At 42.9% G+C, this 17671-nt stretch overlaps 1 protein-coding gene across 1 annotated transcript in view; it reads left to right on the top strand.

Annotated features, from left to right (window-relative positions):
- Window positions 1-17671, top strand: part of PNP (purine nucleoside phosphorylase) — a 20004-nt gene extending 2333 nt beyond the window's left edge. Inside the window, exons 3-7 of the mRNA XM_075510431.1 lie at window positions 10213-10382; window positions 10682-10785; window positions 12160-12335; window positions 15821-16011; window positions 16949-17671. Of these exons, the coding sequence (XP_075366546.1) occupies window positions 10213-10382; window positions 10682-10785; window positions 12160-12335; window positions 15821-16011; window positions 16949-17166 (859 nt within the window). The 3' untranslated portion in view covers window positions 17167-17671. The remainder of the gene's footprint in view (window positions 1-10212; window positions 10383-10681; window positions 10786-12159; window positions 12336-15820; window positions 16012-16948) is intronic.

The following is a 17671-nucleotide window of genomic DNA, read 5'->3' as shown; positions in this document are numbered from 1 at the left end:
ATGTGAATGTAAAAGGTATGTTATAGTCTGAAATGTTTTCTTCTTGTGTTTGTAGTAAAAAACTAAGTGCATTATTCATTTAGTTTTGGCTTTCCTTCTGATATCTCCAGTAATGCTGTGATATTTCTGTTACTTTCCTTTTGTTGTTCCTGTATGCTCACTTACCAGCCACAAAACTTGCACTGATTACATTCTGTAGACAATAGGTTATTTAAATCATTGAGTTCAAGAGCTGATTCTTTTTAATCTCTTCTTAAATACTTAAATTACCTTTTGTACGTGCTCTTGGGTTCTTAAGTGTTTGGATAATATCAGCAAGAAGACAACTACAATTCAGTATGTGGGGGAAAGCAGTATGTGAGTGTGACTCTTACCTTTTCAGTCCTACCCTGCTAGGCTTTTACTATAGCTTGTAGCTTTGCAGTTTCACAGTCTCCTGGACTGCTAAAGATAAGGCTCTCCCAAAATACAGGGGAGAACAGTTCATCACTGAGCATGCAACATTACAAGATTACTAGCTAAAAAAAATGCAACTGAATAGCATACTTAAGAAAAATATGATGCTTTTTCTGTTTCCTCCTGTGTTTTCCTGAATCTCTTCAAGTTAAAGCAGAAGTTCAAGTAGATATTTCTATCTTATGCAAAATAATCTCTTTTCTGCCCATGTGAGACACTCAAAATGGGAACATAGCACTTGCTTCCTGGATTAGTCCTGCTTTTGTGGAACTAATATTCTAGCAGCTGATAGATAGCTGATCTTCTCCCTATCAGATTGTGAGATGTGTGCACAGCTGTGGCACCAAAAACCCCAGACAGAAGCATCTGTCTTTAAAGGAACATTGTGCAGTTAAACATCACAAGTTAAACATCTAATTAAGAGCAAAGTAGTCTTGTTTATTCCTTTCACTTTTTTTTGTAGTTAAAATAGCAAAGTGCACATATAGTATAAGCATGCTATGTGATGGAGCTGAGGAGTGTTGCTGGAGTGTTTGGGAGCTCTTTTAATCAGACCAGATATGCAGGAAGGCTGCTGGGAGGACTATGCTGACCCCTAGAAGATGCTTCATAGATTCTACAGGACACCCAGTACTTCTCACCCTGCTTCTAAAGATCAGCCCCAAAAATGTGTAATTTTGCATGAAGTCTCACCATGTTTTTAGCTATCACTGTGCAGGATGCAAGATGTTTGAAAGTTGGGGAGATAGCACTGGTCTCTTAAAGACAGGCAGGTAACAGCTTTTTTTATTTTTTGTAAAAGTTCAGATTGAATACCAAAGGTGAAGGGAAGACTTACAGGGATACTTTTAGCTAACAGTTTCCCCACAAGGATTTGCAATGGCCCATCAGTCACACAAACCCCACTTAGCTTCAGGCTTCCTGAGATCTCTAGAGGATCTTGTTGTGTGTTTACCTGTAGGTCTGGCTATATCAGTGTGTTTTTTAAAGCTCACTGTAGGCAATTCTAGAGGAATACTTTGGATTAAAACTGAAAGGACACCATGGGGCTTCTGAAGGGCTCAGCTGCAACTTCCATGCTGGGGTTATGTTATGATCTGGGTAACCTGAGTCCTTGCCAGGAGGAGGCAACCATCCAAATGGGTCTGTGAGGTTAATGCTGCTGACTTGCCTAGAACTGGTTGCACATATAGCTGAGCCCTCTCCTGCAGTGGAGAAATGAGACTACTAAGGAGCTGTTGCTATCTTGTACCCTTTGAGCCCCATCTGGGGCTGTGTCTCTCACATTTTACATGTCTTGTGGCTCTCAGCTGTATCAAGAAATGGGTATGTGGTGTATGAGGCTGGGAAGGTTGATTGCCCTTAATGTAGTGGCTTGGCATGACCTTGGGGACCAGTCTATAAGGGCTCTTGTTTGGCTCCTGGATTGCAGTCCAAAGTCAGGCAGGTTTGCCTTTAACTTTCCTTGCTGGAGGAATTGCAACCACAGTCTGCTATAGTGAAAGTGAGTTGTGAGACTTCAGTAAACAATGTCTAATGTAGACAATTAGTAAAATGATCTACAGTTGTCTAACCTTTGCTTTATTTACACAAAAATCACTGAAATGGAAACTAAAAGGAAAAACCTATAGACTATTCAATATTGTGGCATTATTGCACCACAAATGAGATAATGAGAAAGCATTGATCCTGTTGGGACAGCATAAATACATCCTGATGGACCATGGCTACAAGGAATAGTATGTTTACCTGCTGACCTCCAGAAAGCAGTATTTTCCAAAGGGGGGTTTTGGGGAAACAGGAACATGGTCCTAGAGACTGGTGAAAAGGTCTGGCCTCAAGCTCCACTGTGTGAAAGTATTATCGATTATTGAGAGAAAACCACATCACAGAACAGAATAAACTGATCCTGTGTGGTCTCAATATGGGCAAGTGTCCTTATTCTCATGGAGAAGTCTTATTCTTCCTGCAGAGAAGCATACTCAGAGCTCCAGGCCAGCAGTTGGCTGTGATGCCAGGATACAAACTGTATTTACCTGTGTCAAATAAGGGAATATATCTGTTTTCAAGAATTGTTTGTGATGTATATAGCTGCATATTACTATTTAACTATTTGAGAATTGTTTTCTTCTGTGACAGGGCTGAAAGCATTTCTTTCTTCTTCCTTATTTTTAGTTCTTTTTTTATTTGTATTTATTGTAGGCCAGGGGTGTATCTGGCCTTTTGTAGTCTCTAGTCCACCAGGATCCATAGGATCCATGTCTTTTCCACTTATCCTCACTAAAGTGTTGTTGCAGTTCTCCACTACATTTTCCTCTGATTTTTCTGCCTACCTCAAAGCACTTTCACAGCGCATAGCCCATCCATTCATCCCAAGCCTGATGTACCGCTGATCACCGGTTGTGCTGTTTCTACCACTTCAGAAAGTACAACTCCCTTCCCTCAAATCCCCAAATTATCCTTTTCCTTATACCCTTTCTCTACTGAGTTCCTTGACACAAACTTCATTTACACAAGCTCCCATAGCCACAACCCCAGTCTTATCCTTTAGCCTTTGACACTTCTCCTAGAGCTGGAAGATGGAGATGTTGGCTGGTCTTAGGACATCTCTGCTCTTTTCCTAGTTTCTAGGGTATCATTTGTTCACAGATTTGGTCAAGTTCCTTCCTCATTCTGCCTGAGTTTTACAAAGCTGGTGAGTCTTTTACAGAGCTTGCATACAATTTATAAATGCTGTGTCTGCTTCCCTGCCAGTGAACATCATGCAACCCTTCATGTTAACTGATCTCGACCCTAAAAGCCTTTCCCCCACTGCCCTTACAGGAGGGCTATTCAGGACTGCATATTTTGGGTAGCTAGAAGCTTTTTTCTGACATCTAGCCTAACTGAACACGCATTTCCCCAGCTCCCTGGTGCCTGTCTTAAGTTTCTGTATCTCTCCTGCCTCCATGGCAACATTTTCAGGCTGTCATTGGAGATGGCTTAGTTTTCATTTTGCTCAGCTAACCATTACAAGCTTTTTGAATGTCTGGTTTTCTGTTCCCCTGGTCATCCCTCTTCTGTGTTCACTATGGTCAGAGGTCTCTTTCCTGAAGATGTATGATGAGCAGCACACACATCACTTCAGACAGATCCTCCTAGAGATTTCTGTTAAAATGTTCTGTAGGGGGGAAAAAATATATCTGGTATATAATTTGATTTTATTTGCCTTCCTTGTGCCTTGTAACACTGCACCCATGAGGGCATGGTAATGCCTGTAGGACTTTGGAGGGATGCTTTCTTCTGGACTAGGGTGACATAAGTTATCTCCACTGTGTAGACACCCTGCTAATCTTTCTGCAGCTCAGTTCTCTTTCCCAAAAGGGTGATGTGCAGTACATGTGAGAAGACGACAAGATAATTTGATGCTGTGATAATGTGAGCACACAGGGAAGTGGGAGACTTACCCTAAAGCATTAATTAAATGTTTTGATTAAATGCTTGCAAAATACTTCACAACACTTCTTTAGATAGAAATTGCTGTAGGAATGTAAAGCATTGTTATAAAATTATTTCAGGTGATTGTATCTGCATCCTGTAGCAGTTGAAGTTCTAGCTACAGAAACAGGACTTGAATGACGCCCAAGTCAATATGAACTGGATTATAGATATAATTTGCTGCAGATACATGCATACAGAAAGACATGACTGAGATTCTTTCAGGATGGACAACTGCCAATACTCTTTCTTAAGGATTATGCAATCTGTTCAATAACTTATTTTTTTAGATAGATCTGCTTCAGAGTACTTGTACAGGAGCTGAAGCTTAATTAGTTTTTTCTCTTCCTCTCTACAGTGTTATTGGCATGAATGCCCTCAATGCTCAAATTTTTTCTAGTAGGGCGAACCTTTATCTAGTACTTGTCCAGCCAGTACAGCATTACAGGTTAAAACTCAAGTAATTTTTGTTGCTGTTAAATAACAGACACTGCAGAAAGATAGATAAAATGGTCCCTTTTTGATAATCCTGTTTTCCATGTAAATCCAAACTAGGGAGGAGATGAGAATAAATTGGGAGGAACTCTCAGGCTGTCTGATCTCTTGTCTGCTTTGCAAGAAAGAATCAGATTAATGAATGTAATCAGATTAAGGCTAAACAAGGGAACATATCTGGGGGGCATCAGAACTCTGCTGATACCAAAGAACTGTATGGAAAATCAACATTAAGGGCCTAACATTGCTCTACCATTTAATTTAATGGGAGCAAATAATGGCTTTTAAAGAACTTCTGAGTGCTGGCAAGAGGGGTGTGGGTTTCCAGAGGGCAAAAAGGCTTGATGGAGCTGGGAAGTGGCTCTAAGACCCTGGCTTTAGGCAGATGTTGCTTGGGTGTCAGTGACTTGCTTGTGTCCTTTGGCACATTGGCTTGTGTAGGAAGGCAAGCAGCGTGGGACCCTTTTAGATACAGGGTTTGATGCAGTTAAATCTACCTAAACCATCTCTGCTATCAGCCTACTGTGTTTTGTATAGAAAAACAATGCTGAATGGAAAGAAGAATATACACCAAAGAGGCAGAGATGGCTAAGGTTCAGAAAGACAAGAGTGAGAGAATGACAAAAAGGTGTATCTGAAAAAGGAGGGGGAACATGGTAAAAACAGAATGAGAAAGAGGGCATAAAGGGAAAATGATAGAGCAATATTAGACCCTTAATGTTGATTTTCCATTGCCCCCAACAAACTGAGAGCAGGGTGTGCCATGCCAGTGCAGCAATGTACCACTGATTCCTGAAGTGGCAGCACGCATAGCCACTGATCTTTGTAGAAGAGGCATTTTAAGTTTTCTGAGAGAAAGTAAGTAAGTGGAAGTGTGACCATGAGAAAGACAGGGAGAAGGTCAAGAACTTAAGGGGAAAGGGCACTTATGGTTTCTGTTCAGATCCATTTTCTGTTTCTTCAGTGCCAATTGTATCTCAACAAATACCTTTTGTCAACAGAACTTGCTGCTACACATGATGCCTAAATCATGTTGGTTGTTACAGACTCACAGCCTGTGCTGGAATCAAGGGGGACAGTGTGGGTTTCTGCTTTCCAATATGAAGCATCTCTCTCTAAAAATGCCCAGGTTTTTCTGGCTGCATTTATTACCTTGTTTGACTTTGAAGTTCTTTGAGAGAATTTCCTGGGGCAACCAAGGGGATGTTTGATGTGGGGTCTTCAAGACTAAAAAGCAAACATGAATAATAATAAATATTATTTATAAGAATAATAAGTATAAGAAATATTATGAGACCTGAAACTGGTGTAGCCCAATTTTCTAAGTTGTTTTTTTGTCTGGCTGATTTGTCTAGCAATTGACAAGTTCTGATTAAGGTTTTCTCCCTTCTTGGGATATTTATAAATTCTATTCTCATGTGGCCTCTCTGGATCTAGTAAGCTATGAGTACTTATTGTAGCTGTAGCCTTCCACCTGAGGCGCGTAAAGTCTTTACTCATCACCAATTTTCATAAACTTTTTTGGCATTCAATTGTCTTGGAAACTTCTATGGCTCTGTAAAATGAGGTTCACATCAGTTGTTGGGATTAGACACTGTTGCATGGACACACACATAAGACAAGGTTGTTTTAAGCTTTATTTCTGTATAAAACAAAGCTAAAATTAGAGGGGCAGATGGTGGGACCCCTGATTTTTTCCTGTATCTTCCATAATATAATCAGCTGAACAGAGGTTTAGCATATCTGAAGTCAGTATTTCCTTTTGAGATGGGTGAGGCAATTAAATGTGAACAAAAAAACTGAGGGGAGCTAATGGGACATCACCCGTGGTTGCCATGAAAGAATGGGAAGAGAATGATGTGAGATACAGGAAAGTCTTGTTGCAGGCAAAAATAGGTGGTACAGGTCATCTTGCAGAGTCTGCACACTCCCAGTGAGCTCATGCCATGCTCCCAGGGGTTTGAATTGCAAAGGAACAGGTGACTCCAGCTGGTTCCCAGTTGATGCAAGAGTGTGCAAATCTATGCAGATCCATTGTCAGCTGCTCCTCTCTGGGGGGCTGCTGAAAAGTTGTGCGTGCGCATATGAACTTTCTAGGCTTAATCTGCATTATAAAGTGTGTGTGAGTGCATGTAAGCTTTCTGCAGAGCTCTAGAGCATGTGTCATGGGGGGTGAGACCAGAAAAGCAGATGTCCTGAACATGCCCCTCCTACTCGGGGATTAGAGATGCTCTGGGGAAAGCAGAGAGAAGCTGGGACGCACCTCCCTGACTCACTGCCAGAGACAGCAGCAGCTTCTGCAGGTTCAATGGGCCTCTGCTCTTTGGTCAAATAAAACCCTGCAGCTCCATTTCCAGCAACCATCCCCTTCTTTCAGTTAAGCAGAGAGGAGGAGGATGGCCTATGCTGAGGAAGACAGGTAAGGTGCTGTGAAGTAGGGGATGCACAGACATCCAAGCTGGAAGGGGCTAGTGAAATTGCATTGCTTTTCCTTGATTTGTTTTCCTCTTCTTCCTACTGGGCACTCAATGTCAGGCGAGTGCTGCTCAGAAGTAAACATCTTATTATTGAAGAGGAGTCTGGCCATCTGCCTGTGTCAGGTGCTGGTATTATGAAATATGGCAATTACCATGGCAGGTGACCTTGGGAAAGGTTATGGGCCAGAAGAGACAAATATCATGGTGTGGAGCGGCATACGCTGTGAATATGTAGGGTGGTATGCCCCTCTGAAATGTAATGCTTTATCTGTTTATTGGGATGTATCTGCTTTTTATGTGGATTTGCTTTCAACCAACCTAGAAGCACAATGAAGGTGGGTTTTTTCATGCCATAAAAGATCTGTCATCAGTGACAGTCCTGTGTTTTGCAGCAGATGCGTTTCTCCAGTGGATGACAGCAAGCACAATGAAGGGGATTGTGTTTTCAGCTGATCCTGTGATTTAATCCAAAGCGATGCTACTGAGCACTATTATTAGGTGTGCATTGCTGGAGATGGAGTAGCTATAGGGGGCTTTGTGCTACATGTATTAATTCAGGCTGTCAAAAAGCTTGCACAGACCTTGGGCTCATGCAGTTCCTGGCTAAAGGTTGCAATTGGTGACCCAGAGGTCAAACTCCCCCTCCACTCCTGCTGAGCAGGTATCTCCTTCGCATTCAGAAATTACTCATGCCTGCCAGTCCTCTTTTGATGCTGTGCATCCAGAAGATTTCTGAAAACTAAATATTGCAAGCAGGGCACTGCAGATTAATTTTGGCATTGCTGTGCTCTCAGCACTGGGGACAGCTCTGGCATGTCCAAAGCCTTTGGGATGGAGAGGGCTCTGCAAGGCCCCTGCGCCCTGCTGAAGCTCCTCTCGGGCAAGGAGAGTTATGCAGCACTGGAGTTTTACTTCTTTGGATAAGAAATATTTTAATGTTTTCTGTTTAGAAGGAAAAAAATTCCCTCAAACTCAACACAGCTCAGTCTATCCCAATGTCTTCAGCAGACATGGAAGCAGATTCATCCCATACTCCTAAAATTTCAGGGGATATAGGAATAATATCAATTTTTAATGTTATTTTGCAAGGGTGTTTGCATGTTTTTTTAAAAAAAAAAACTGAAAAAAGGGGATTAGTGGTCAAGTGGAAGAGCAGATCCTGGTGACCTTGTTCTGTTCTCTTGTCTGCCACAGGTACATCAAAAGCTTGGGTATTACATTTAAATTCTCTTGGTTCCCTCTAATTTCTAAACAAGGATTACAGTTATTCAACAGAAATTGGGGGGAATCATTCATTAATGTATGTAAAGCACTTTTAAAGCTTTTTTCTGGGAGCAAGGGATAATATAGTCAGTCAAGTGTAGGCCTCAATGTTGCTTTCATAGCTTTTGCTTATTTCAAGAGCTCTTGGTACACTTGAAAAATTCAACAATGTGTTATGGTAAATAAACTTTCTCATTTCCAGACTTTTCCTTTGAAAAGTATTTTGGCTACATATGACTCTTCATTTTAATTAATGCATATGGAAGTTATTTCTTCCCATTGGATTGCAGGTTTATGACATACTTGGGTATTTTTGACATCAGTTTGTAACTATGAACATGTTTGAGGTATCAGATATTGGATGGGACTTATAGCAGGAGCTGGACAGCTGGGAGATGAAAAAGCTCAAAAGATATCCATGCAAAAACTACCTACCTTGTCAGTATAAAGGAGGAAAAAGCATTATAGAATTGAGAGCCTGCATTTGAATATCTGATACTCTAATTTACATGAACCAGTTGTACACTGACAGTCAAATCCTCTTCATCAATGGTCTGAGACCTCCTGGAGTGTGGAGCACCACTTTGAAAGCTTTTCTGTATGTCCTCTGAGGCTGCAGACAGCAGAATCACAACATGACTAAGGTTTGCACCTCTGGAAACCAGCGACTTGATTTAAAAAAAAAAAAACCAAAATAACATTCATGAAGTAGACAGTGACTGCTTATCAGCATCTCCAGTCAATTTTACATCACCTTCAATCTTGCAGTATCGGATTCTCTCATCCCTTAATAAGCAGATCAGCTTTTCATTTAGAGAACCTGCTGCCCCTACCTGTGTTGGTTCACTCTGTGACCCAGTCCTCTATCATATACAGCCATTAATTCTACTCATCAATGGTAATGATTGAGTCACTATCAAGAAATGCTATCAGTACCCTTGCTTTTGAAGAGAATTTCCAATCAACCTTGATACTGATTTTCAGAAGATATCTGCATTGTCCTATTGGAAACAGGATTATGGGATTATTCTGCTATTGATTGTGTTTCAAAACTGATCCATGCATCTGATGAATACTGGACTGATAGGCCTAAAAATTGAAGTCCTCCCTCTTCCCACGAGACAGATATACAACAGGCAGTGTAATGCCAGCTTCTATCCCACCTTCTAGCAATGTGCCTCAGTGCTGGATAAGACACATTGTTTTGCCAAGCTGTTTGAGCAGTCCCCCTCTTAAATCAGACAACATAAACCCAGGAGCCCAAATTCCTGGTTTTAATTTCTGTTTTGATGTAGACTGATGTCATTGGGCCTCTTGCCTAGGGCTAGACTGTAGGTGTGACCCACTGCCCACCCTGTGGGAGAGGATAGGATGAATGAGATCTCCATGTTTAGCCTCCTGTACTGAAACCACAAGGTGTCAGGAAGGTGGATGTTTGAGATGTGTTACCAGCCCCAGAAGGAAGCACTGGAAGCTGATGGCACTCAACACTTAACGAATATTGGGTTCTCCATCTCTGTAGGTGATGCTTGCCCCATGTCCCATTAGTCTCCTTATTGCAGGGGACGGTGTCTACTCCTTCATCAGCACAGCATCCCAGCAGTGCTGTACGGCTGCCCTTGGACTTCCATTTGTATTTCCACTTGTATTTCCCCATCATAGGTTGGACATCCCTGTACAGGCATATATAAGCTGCAATTTCTCAGTCTAACTGTGCTTTTGCATTCCTTCAGTAACTCAGGAGAGACCAGAGCCCATCAGAAGCAGGAGTGGTTATGCCTTGTGACATTTCTGTGATCTAGGTATCATTAGCCATTCTTCCACTATAGAATGAAACCAGCAAAGAAGATTCAAATGATTTGCCTCTGGCCAGAAGTAAAATATGAGAGATTGAAAGTGAAAAATCTTCAATAATAGCAGTGAAGCTCCTATTATTTTAGTCTTAATGATTTTTTTTTTCTTTGCACCTTTTCAGGACTTTTATCCTTTGAAGCTTGTTCTTTGGATGGGTTGATAGCCTCACTGACCTGTTCTCCTTTTGCAGAAATAGCTACGAGGTGTATAAGGAAACAGCGGATTGGCTATGCACCCGTACCGTCCAGCGCCCAAAGACTGCGATCATCTGTGGATCTGGACTGGGAGGTCTGGCAGATGTGTTGGATAACAAGACAGTCTTTCTGTATGAGGACATCCCTCATTTCCCGCGGAGCACAGGTTAGCACAACCCAGGGCAACAGCAACCCATCCATCCCAGCCTGCAACAGCCTTACAGTGAGACAACTCAAGTCAATGTGCACCACTTGGCATTGGTCTGCAAACCAGTCCCTCAGTGGTGAAATGTGTGTTCACAGAAAAAAAACCCTACACGTTTCTGCACTATGGCATTTATTTAACTTTCAGCTCCTGGTTTCACAGTGCTTGGCCCTGCTGTAATGCATAATCATTGATTGACAAAGCCCTCTGAAGTCAAAGACCTCAAGACCTGTAACTAAAATGACACTGTTAATTTCCAGTTGCAGGGCATGTTGGCAGATTGGTGTTTGGGGAGCTGAATGGACAGCCCTGTGTGTGTATGCAGGGACGTTTTCACTATTACGAAGGATACTCTGTCAGCACGGTGAGTTCTCCTTAAGAAAATCATTCATGTAGGGGGAGATGTTGTAAAAGATGCAAAAGTGACTTCTTGCTTTGATATCTAGCTGCAAGAGGTTAGCTCTTGCAATGAACTTACATTGTTGTTGCAATGAATCTTGCTTAGATTTTAAACTTCTCCCAAAAAAATAAAATTGGGAGTTCAAACCAAGAGGTAGTCAGCTTCTGCTAGGTGAAGCTGATGCTGCACAGCCACACAAAGTGGTTAGCCCCGCTATACTCACAGGACAAAATATATCATACAAGGCAGCTTAATTTATGTGCTTTAACTCAGTCATTTTAATAATGATTTAAACCAGCAACCAGGAAACTTTGATAATAATCTATTTTAATCTTCTTTTGCATTTGTATAGTTTACAGCTTTTTTCCCTAGGAAAAACTAGTGTAACTTGGTATACTCTCCCTGTTAACATAGAGAAGTATGTAAGTATTTGTGTTTATATTACCTAACATGCATGTATGTACATTTCTGTTAGAAAACACCAATAATATTTACTTACTGGCTGATAGTTTTGTGTGTTCTTTATCTGGATAGCTTTGATATTTTATTTGTGGCTGAGGTCAGTTTGCTTTTGGATATAAACTGCAATACTTGGTACCACTCAACTTTTTATAGAACAAAACTATTTTAAATGCACTTGATACAAAACTAGGTTTATCAAAACATGTTTGTCTATTAAAATTAACTAATTTCTTAAAGACATGATGTCCATAGTTCGGAAATTCTCTGCTCACAGCCTCTTTAGCATTTTAGAGGTAGTAGATATCGTCCCAATTCCTTCCTGACTCCTCAAAATCAAACTTTTAAATTTCTTTTCTGGTTCCCAATTGTTCATTAACTTTGGATAAGCAGGACACTGAAGTGAACTAATGTGAATAAAATGAGATTAATAAAATAATCTCTCTGCTTCTGTGAAATGCATCATTGCTGTAAAAAGCTGGTTTATCAATTACACTCCAAGTCCATGTGCATAAGTAGTTACTTCAATCAGCACAGTGGTTTGATCTCTGCAAGACCTTGGCAGCAAGGAAAAATTAGCTGCATGTTCTTTCGTACTGCATTTATTTGACCTTAGTGCAGCTGTAGGAAATGTGGGCTTGAATTTTAATGGTATTCATTTCAAGATTAGTTTTTAATATGCTTAAAAAAAAAAAGTTCTTTCTATTTAAATTAGAGGAAAACTTAAAATTGGAGAAAAATGTTTTGTCTCCTTGTAGCCTCATATAGACCCTTCTCTGCCATCATGTAAGCTATTTTACAAATTGCGATACTTCAAATGTAGTAGTAGCTGTCTACGAATTGTGATACTCATTGCATATATGGCTTTGGTTCTTGCAGGTCACCTTTCCTATCAGGGTCTTCTTTCTCCTGGGGGTGGAGATCTTGATTGTCACAAATGCTGCTGGGGGACTGAACCCCCACTTCCAAGTGGGGGACATCATGTTCATAAGAGATCACATCAGCATGTTTGGCTTAGGAGGGCAGAATCCACTGCGTGGACCAAATGATGAGAGGTAAGAAGGCATCAGCCCCATGTTACTAATTAATCCTTTCTTCCTCCAGCTACAGGCTAAGACTGCCAGTTGCCCCTGCTGGCAAATATTTACTGAGAGGTAGAGTTTGGCTTCAGGTACCCACAAGGGAAAAGTTAAAACAATAGCTGTGTGTGTTGTGCTACCTGCCCTGCCTTCCCCAAACACCTTTCCTTGGTTGTTCTTACTTTTATAAGCCTATAAGGAGTTTATATGCAAACCTCCAGAAGGTTTTGTTTTCTAAAAGTAGGCTTCTCATCCTTCTCCTGACATGGCCAGCCATAAAGAGACCTGATGCTGTCTCTTCTTGTTAGCTCCTCTCTCTGCTAGTTGCTCTTAATTGAGTGATCTGGTGAACTGCAGTGTCTCCAGCCTGCATTTATCAACAGCCATTTTGGTGATGGAACTGATATGACAGAGGCCAGGCAGTAAGTTGATAGCAGAGCAAAGGTAAAACCTCAATCTCCTGATAACCACCCTTGTATCCAGGTCATTAAACTGGGGTGTCTTCATTAACATCATGTATTCACTGAAGGCATCAGTCTGAGAGTTGGTTGTCTTGGCAGCCTCTTGGGAGACCTCTAGATCTACGAGTGACGTGCTGCTGGTTGAGCTGGGAAATCAGGTTTCCTATACTAGCTGTGTAGCAGGATACTTAACCTGTGAATGGTGTGCAGAGGGGCTTGTAACACATCTTCACCCCTGGACTGCAGTTGCCACCAGATACAGAGTTGCTTTGAGCAGGAGGTTGGACTAGATGACCTCTGAGGTCTCTTCCAACCTGAATTAATCTATGATCCTAAAACCCTTCCAAGGCACCATCAGACCGGTAGGGTGGAAGGCAACCAGCACCAGCAAGGTCATAGCACTGAGAGGAGACATGCCAGATGGGCCAGTATTTACAAAAGGAAGCCCTTTGGCTCTCAAATGGGGATAAAAAGAGTGTGAGGATGCACCCACTGGAGACTCAGGCTGAGCAAAGGAGAGCACATCAGGTGTCAGGAAAGTCAACATAGAAGCAGTAAAGATCCATGGCTGTCAAGAGTCTTATGGCAGGAAAGAAAGAGGCTGGATTGTGATAAAGGAGATAACAGTAGCAAGAATTATTTCCTAACCAAGCTGGCAGCAGAGAAGCCAAGATGAAAGCCAGGTGTGTGAAGCCAGAGGACAAGCAACAGAGGTGGTGAAGGAGGTGAGGTGGTAGTTTACAAGCAAAGAGTGAGTTTGGATAATGAGATAGTTCAAATTCATTGTCAGGTTGGTACCTTCATCTTGAAAAAAGGACATGTTTTGAAGGGCAAGCACCTGGACTGTCCTGGGATCTTTCCAAAAAGAAAGTTCTGGCTGACAATGAGATGGTCTGCCTGGCTTCCAGTTAAAGGTAGTTCCTTCCTGATGTAATGCCAGACCTGGCTTCTGTTTCTCAAGAAATCTGAAAGGTGCTAGCAACTACGTCAGGAGAAATAAACACTGTTCTGCAATTCAGATGGCAAGAGGACAGTACCTCTCTGAAGCGGCACATCTTTATGTCTTCATAGGTATTGGTGTGGGTTGGAGGAAGGAATGATCAAAAGCACGGAACCACATGGAGGAATGTTTAAAGCTCTCTGGACTTGCATAATCACTTGGGAACAGGAGGAGAAATGCCAACCAAACAATAACTGCATCTGGACAACATTCAAAGGCAGCATAGCTGTCTCATTGCCTCCCAAGAGCAGCTTCCCAGTGAAGAGTGCAGTGCTCTGGGAGGTGACTTTTGTACTGCTGACCAAGGCATCAAAATGGGCAAAAGGTCTTTATGAATCAGCTTTCAAAGTATTGCAGAGCTTTAGCTGAATAAACTCCTCCTAAAATCCAGTCCAGCTCAGCCACCAGGAAGGATTTATCTAAGCACAACAGAGTAAAACTAGAGGCAATGAAGTGATGTGGAAAGGGAATATACTGCAAGAATGTGAGGACTGAATTTTATAAATTAGAGATTGTCTTCTGCATTGCTGGCCATCCTTCAGGAAAGAGAAGCACTTTTCATGGTGATGAATACTTATTACCTTAGACCAGATGGGAAAGTTAGGGTTTTGTTTATGTAATTTTTAGTGTTGTTTATAAACATAAAATAAGCCACCTATTACCCTAAACATTCAGCTGGAAGAACATGTAAACAAGCATGAGCTTTAATAACCAGATAAGGGACCTGATCCACTTCTGCTGAACTGAGTTGATGAACGTGGCTGGGAGTTTGTTTTCCAGATTTCCTCAGCAGCAGCACACCAGTCTGCTGTCTGCTGCTGCTCTCCTTGAGTCAGTAGTAGGATTTGCTCAGTCAGGAGCAGGACTGAGCTGTTATCTTAAGACCCAAAGCAAGCAAGAGACCCAGCCTTGAAGCACAGGATGAAGGCTGCCTAAAATATGGCCCTGGAGCTCCAACATGTGCTACTCTCCATTTCCCTGCAAGGGAGGACACCTAGAATGGGATGCCCTTGCCTAAATGTAGACATGTGATACCATCTGACACTCTGCTCAGTATCCAATACTCATTCTCTGGGGCTGGCAGGTGCAATATAAGACCTGCAGGATGTGTGCATGCTGTGGAGAGGCAGCTGAGGGGCAGGCAGAACCTACTGGGGCATCTTAAATCAGTGAATGGATTGCAGTTCTGTCCTAGAAGAATCTCCAAACTTGTACTTAGTGTGATCTTGCTGTGCCAGGAACCAAATGGAGAACCGGATGTTCTTTCCAAGGAAGTATTTTCTGACTAGCAAGCTTTGTTCATCTGCCTTCCAAAGAAAGTCACTCCTTGAGGCCCTTCAAACTAGACAGTAAAGGGGAAAGACTCAAATCTCATGTGATTTGTCCAGTGCATCCAACTTTGTTTCAAGCATGTTTTCAATAATGTAGTGACAGGACAGCCCTTGCTGTTGTGGTACAGGGCATCCCTCTTTGTGAGCCTGGTTTAGCAGCTGCCTGCTGTGATGAGCCTTCAATACAGTGACTGATGCTCCATCAGGCCCTGCTCAAACCCCCTCACTGGGATGACCGTAGGGACTCAGTGCCACAGGGAGCCTGTCTGCAAGCTGTTGTGCAGGAGAAGCAAAGGGCAGCAGCCGTCTGATGGACAATGTTTAAAAGTCACCATGGACAGTTATTGGGGGGGAGAGATAATTGGCCATCAGTGCTCTCTGGAGACAGGAGTCTTTAGAAAGACCATTCCCAAAGGGTTTGTGTGGTAGGAATGTGGTGCCAGGTCTTCCAGCAGCCATGACCTCTACATGCTGAGGGTCTTGGGCAATTAGATCTAGCAGGAATGTCATGATGGCGGAAGTATCTGATGATGAGGCTGGGATGAGAGAGATTGCATCTGTGGCAGGCCTACCTTAACATTTCCCTTTTCTCCGAAGGATGAACTGAACAGACGGAGGGAAGGTGGCACTAGCAATATCAGCATGGCTCTGCCCTTTACTGCCTTGCAGGTTTGGAGTGAGGTTTCCCTGTATGTCAGATGCTTATGAACAAGATCTGCTCAGCCTGGCAATGGAGAGCGCACAGGAGCTGGGCTTTCTGAGCTTCATCCGAGAAGGAGTGTACTGTCTGTTGGCTGGTCCCTGCTATGAAACCATTGCTGAGTGCCGCATGCTGCAGGCACTGGGAGCAGATGCTGTAGGTAAGCTGCCTCTGCTGGGCTGGTAGGGTTGGTTGGGCACATGGATTAAACCATTAATTCTGCTCCAGGCTGACTTTCTTCAGTCTTTGACTAAGTCTCCTGGACCTAGAGAAATGAGCTCTGTGTATTTCTGCTTAGTTCTGCAGTGGCTTAGTGCAGCTACTAGGATGGATCTGCAGAGAGTCTGTGTGCTTATGGCTGCCCAGGACAGGGATCCCAGCACAATGTTGTGTTTATTTCCCAAACACAAATCTCCCACACTCAGATGGCTCAACTTCAGCAGGACTGAGTGGGGCCAAATCAGAAACAAAGTCCTTTTTCCTGTTATTTGTTTAAATTCTGTCACTAAGGATTTTCACTGTGCCTCTTCCCTACAAAGCAGCCCTCCATAAGAGTCTTGGTTGTGTAAGGATGGTAATTATGGAAATCTTCCTAACTGCATACAAGGAAGGTAAGCATTATCATCCATATCACTCCTCCGGCTTGAACCCTGCGTTGTTGAAGCAGCTCATGGAAGTCTGTTCATTAATAACTGCAGATTCATTGTGTGAGGAAAGGAGCTCAGCTTCCCTCAAAGCCATTTTTCTTTGCAATAGCTTTTTTAGCCAAGGAAGAGAAGAGCTAAATGACACAGCACATCAGTACTTCTCTTAGCAAGGCTGCAAGCAGTCTGACACGTCTTGGGGAGAGACGTAGCATGCAGGAATCAAATGTGTGTGGTTTATTGTGCTGAGGAGGGTTGTAACTGTAGTGCTACAACTATTACAGCCTTAAAAGTATCGTAGCCTTTAACTATTGCATAGCTCAGAAATGGAGAGCTGTGGGGGAATGAGACAAGGGGGTGTGCTGTGAAGGTAGGATTGTGGTTTGCAGCCTTGGAGAGATCTTGTTTTGGTGTAAATCCTGACTCATCCTGGTCCTTTCCTCCCCTCTGTAGGCATGAGCACTGTCCCAGAAGTAATTGTAGCCAGGCATTGTGGCCTCCGAGTCCTTGGGATCTCCCTCATCACCAACAAAGTAGTGATGAGCTATGACAGTCAAGAGAGAGCCAACCATGAGGAAGTACTGCGTGTCTCAGTGGTCCGGGCTGAAGCCCTGCAGAAATTGGTCGCATGTCTCCTTGGCAAGCTGGGGGAAAGTACAAACTCTCTGTGACCTCCAGCCATTTATCATTTGTATTGTAATGCATGAACACTAACAAGTTCTGGGGGAGAGCTGTTGGTGAGACTGTCCCCTTCTGCTGCCCTGGCTTTGAATAGACCTTTTGATATTTGTCCCTGTGCTTTAGCTGGTCAGGTGCAGAGGTTTGCTTTGAATTTTGCCTGAATGATCCCCTTGTTAGTAGCCAGTGACAAAAACAGCTTTCTGGCACTTAAACAGGATCTGACCTCTGGCAGATTCCCAAACCCATATGTCAGCAATGAGCCCCTCGATACCGTAAGCTCCAGATCCCCCTCATTCTGCTGTAGAGCGTTTGGTGTTTCTCGCCTGTGGTGCTGCCTCTCTCAGCGCAGCACCCTCCTGCCCTGAGTCTCCACTCCCCTGCTGCACTGAGCCCCTATACTCTGGGCCAGGTCAGGAGCTGGTCACAGGGCTTGGTGCCCGCTGGGCATGCTTTGGTAGGGCCTGATCTGAAGCCAGTGGAAGTCTGCAAAAAGAC

This window comes from Mycteria americana, chromosome 8, assembly GCF_035582795.1.
Source record: "Mycteria americana isolate JAX WOST 10 ecotype Jacksonville Zoo and Gardens chromosome 8, USCA_MyAme_1.0, whole genome shotgun sequence".
In the NCBI taxonomy this organism is placed as follows: Eukaryota; Metazoa; Chordata; class Aves; order Ciconiiformes; family Ciconiidae; genus Mycteria; species Mycteria americana.
This window is presented reverse-complemented; position numbering and strand designations above follow the sequence as displayed.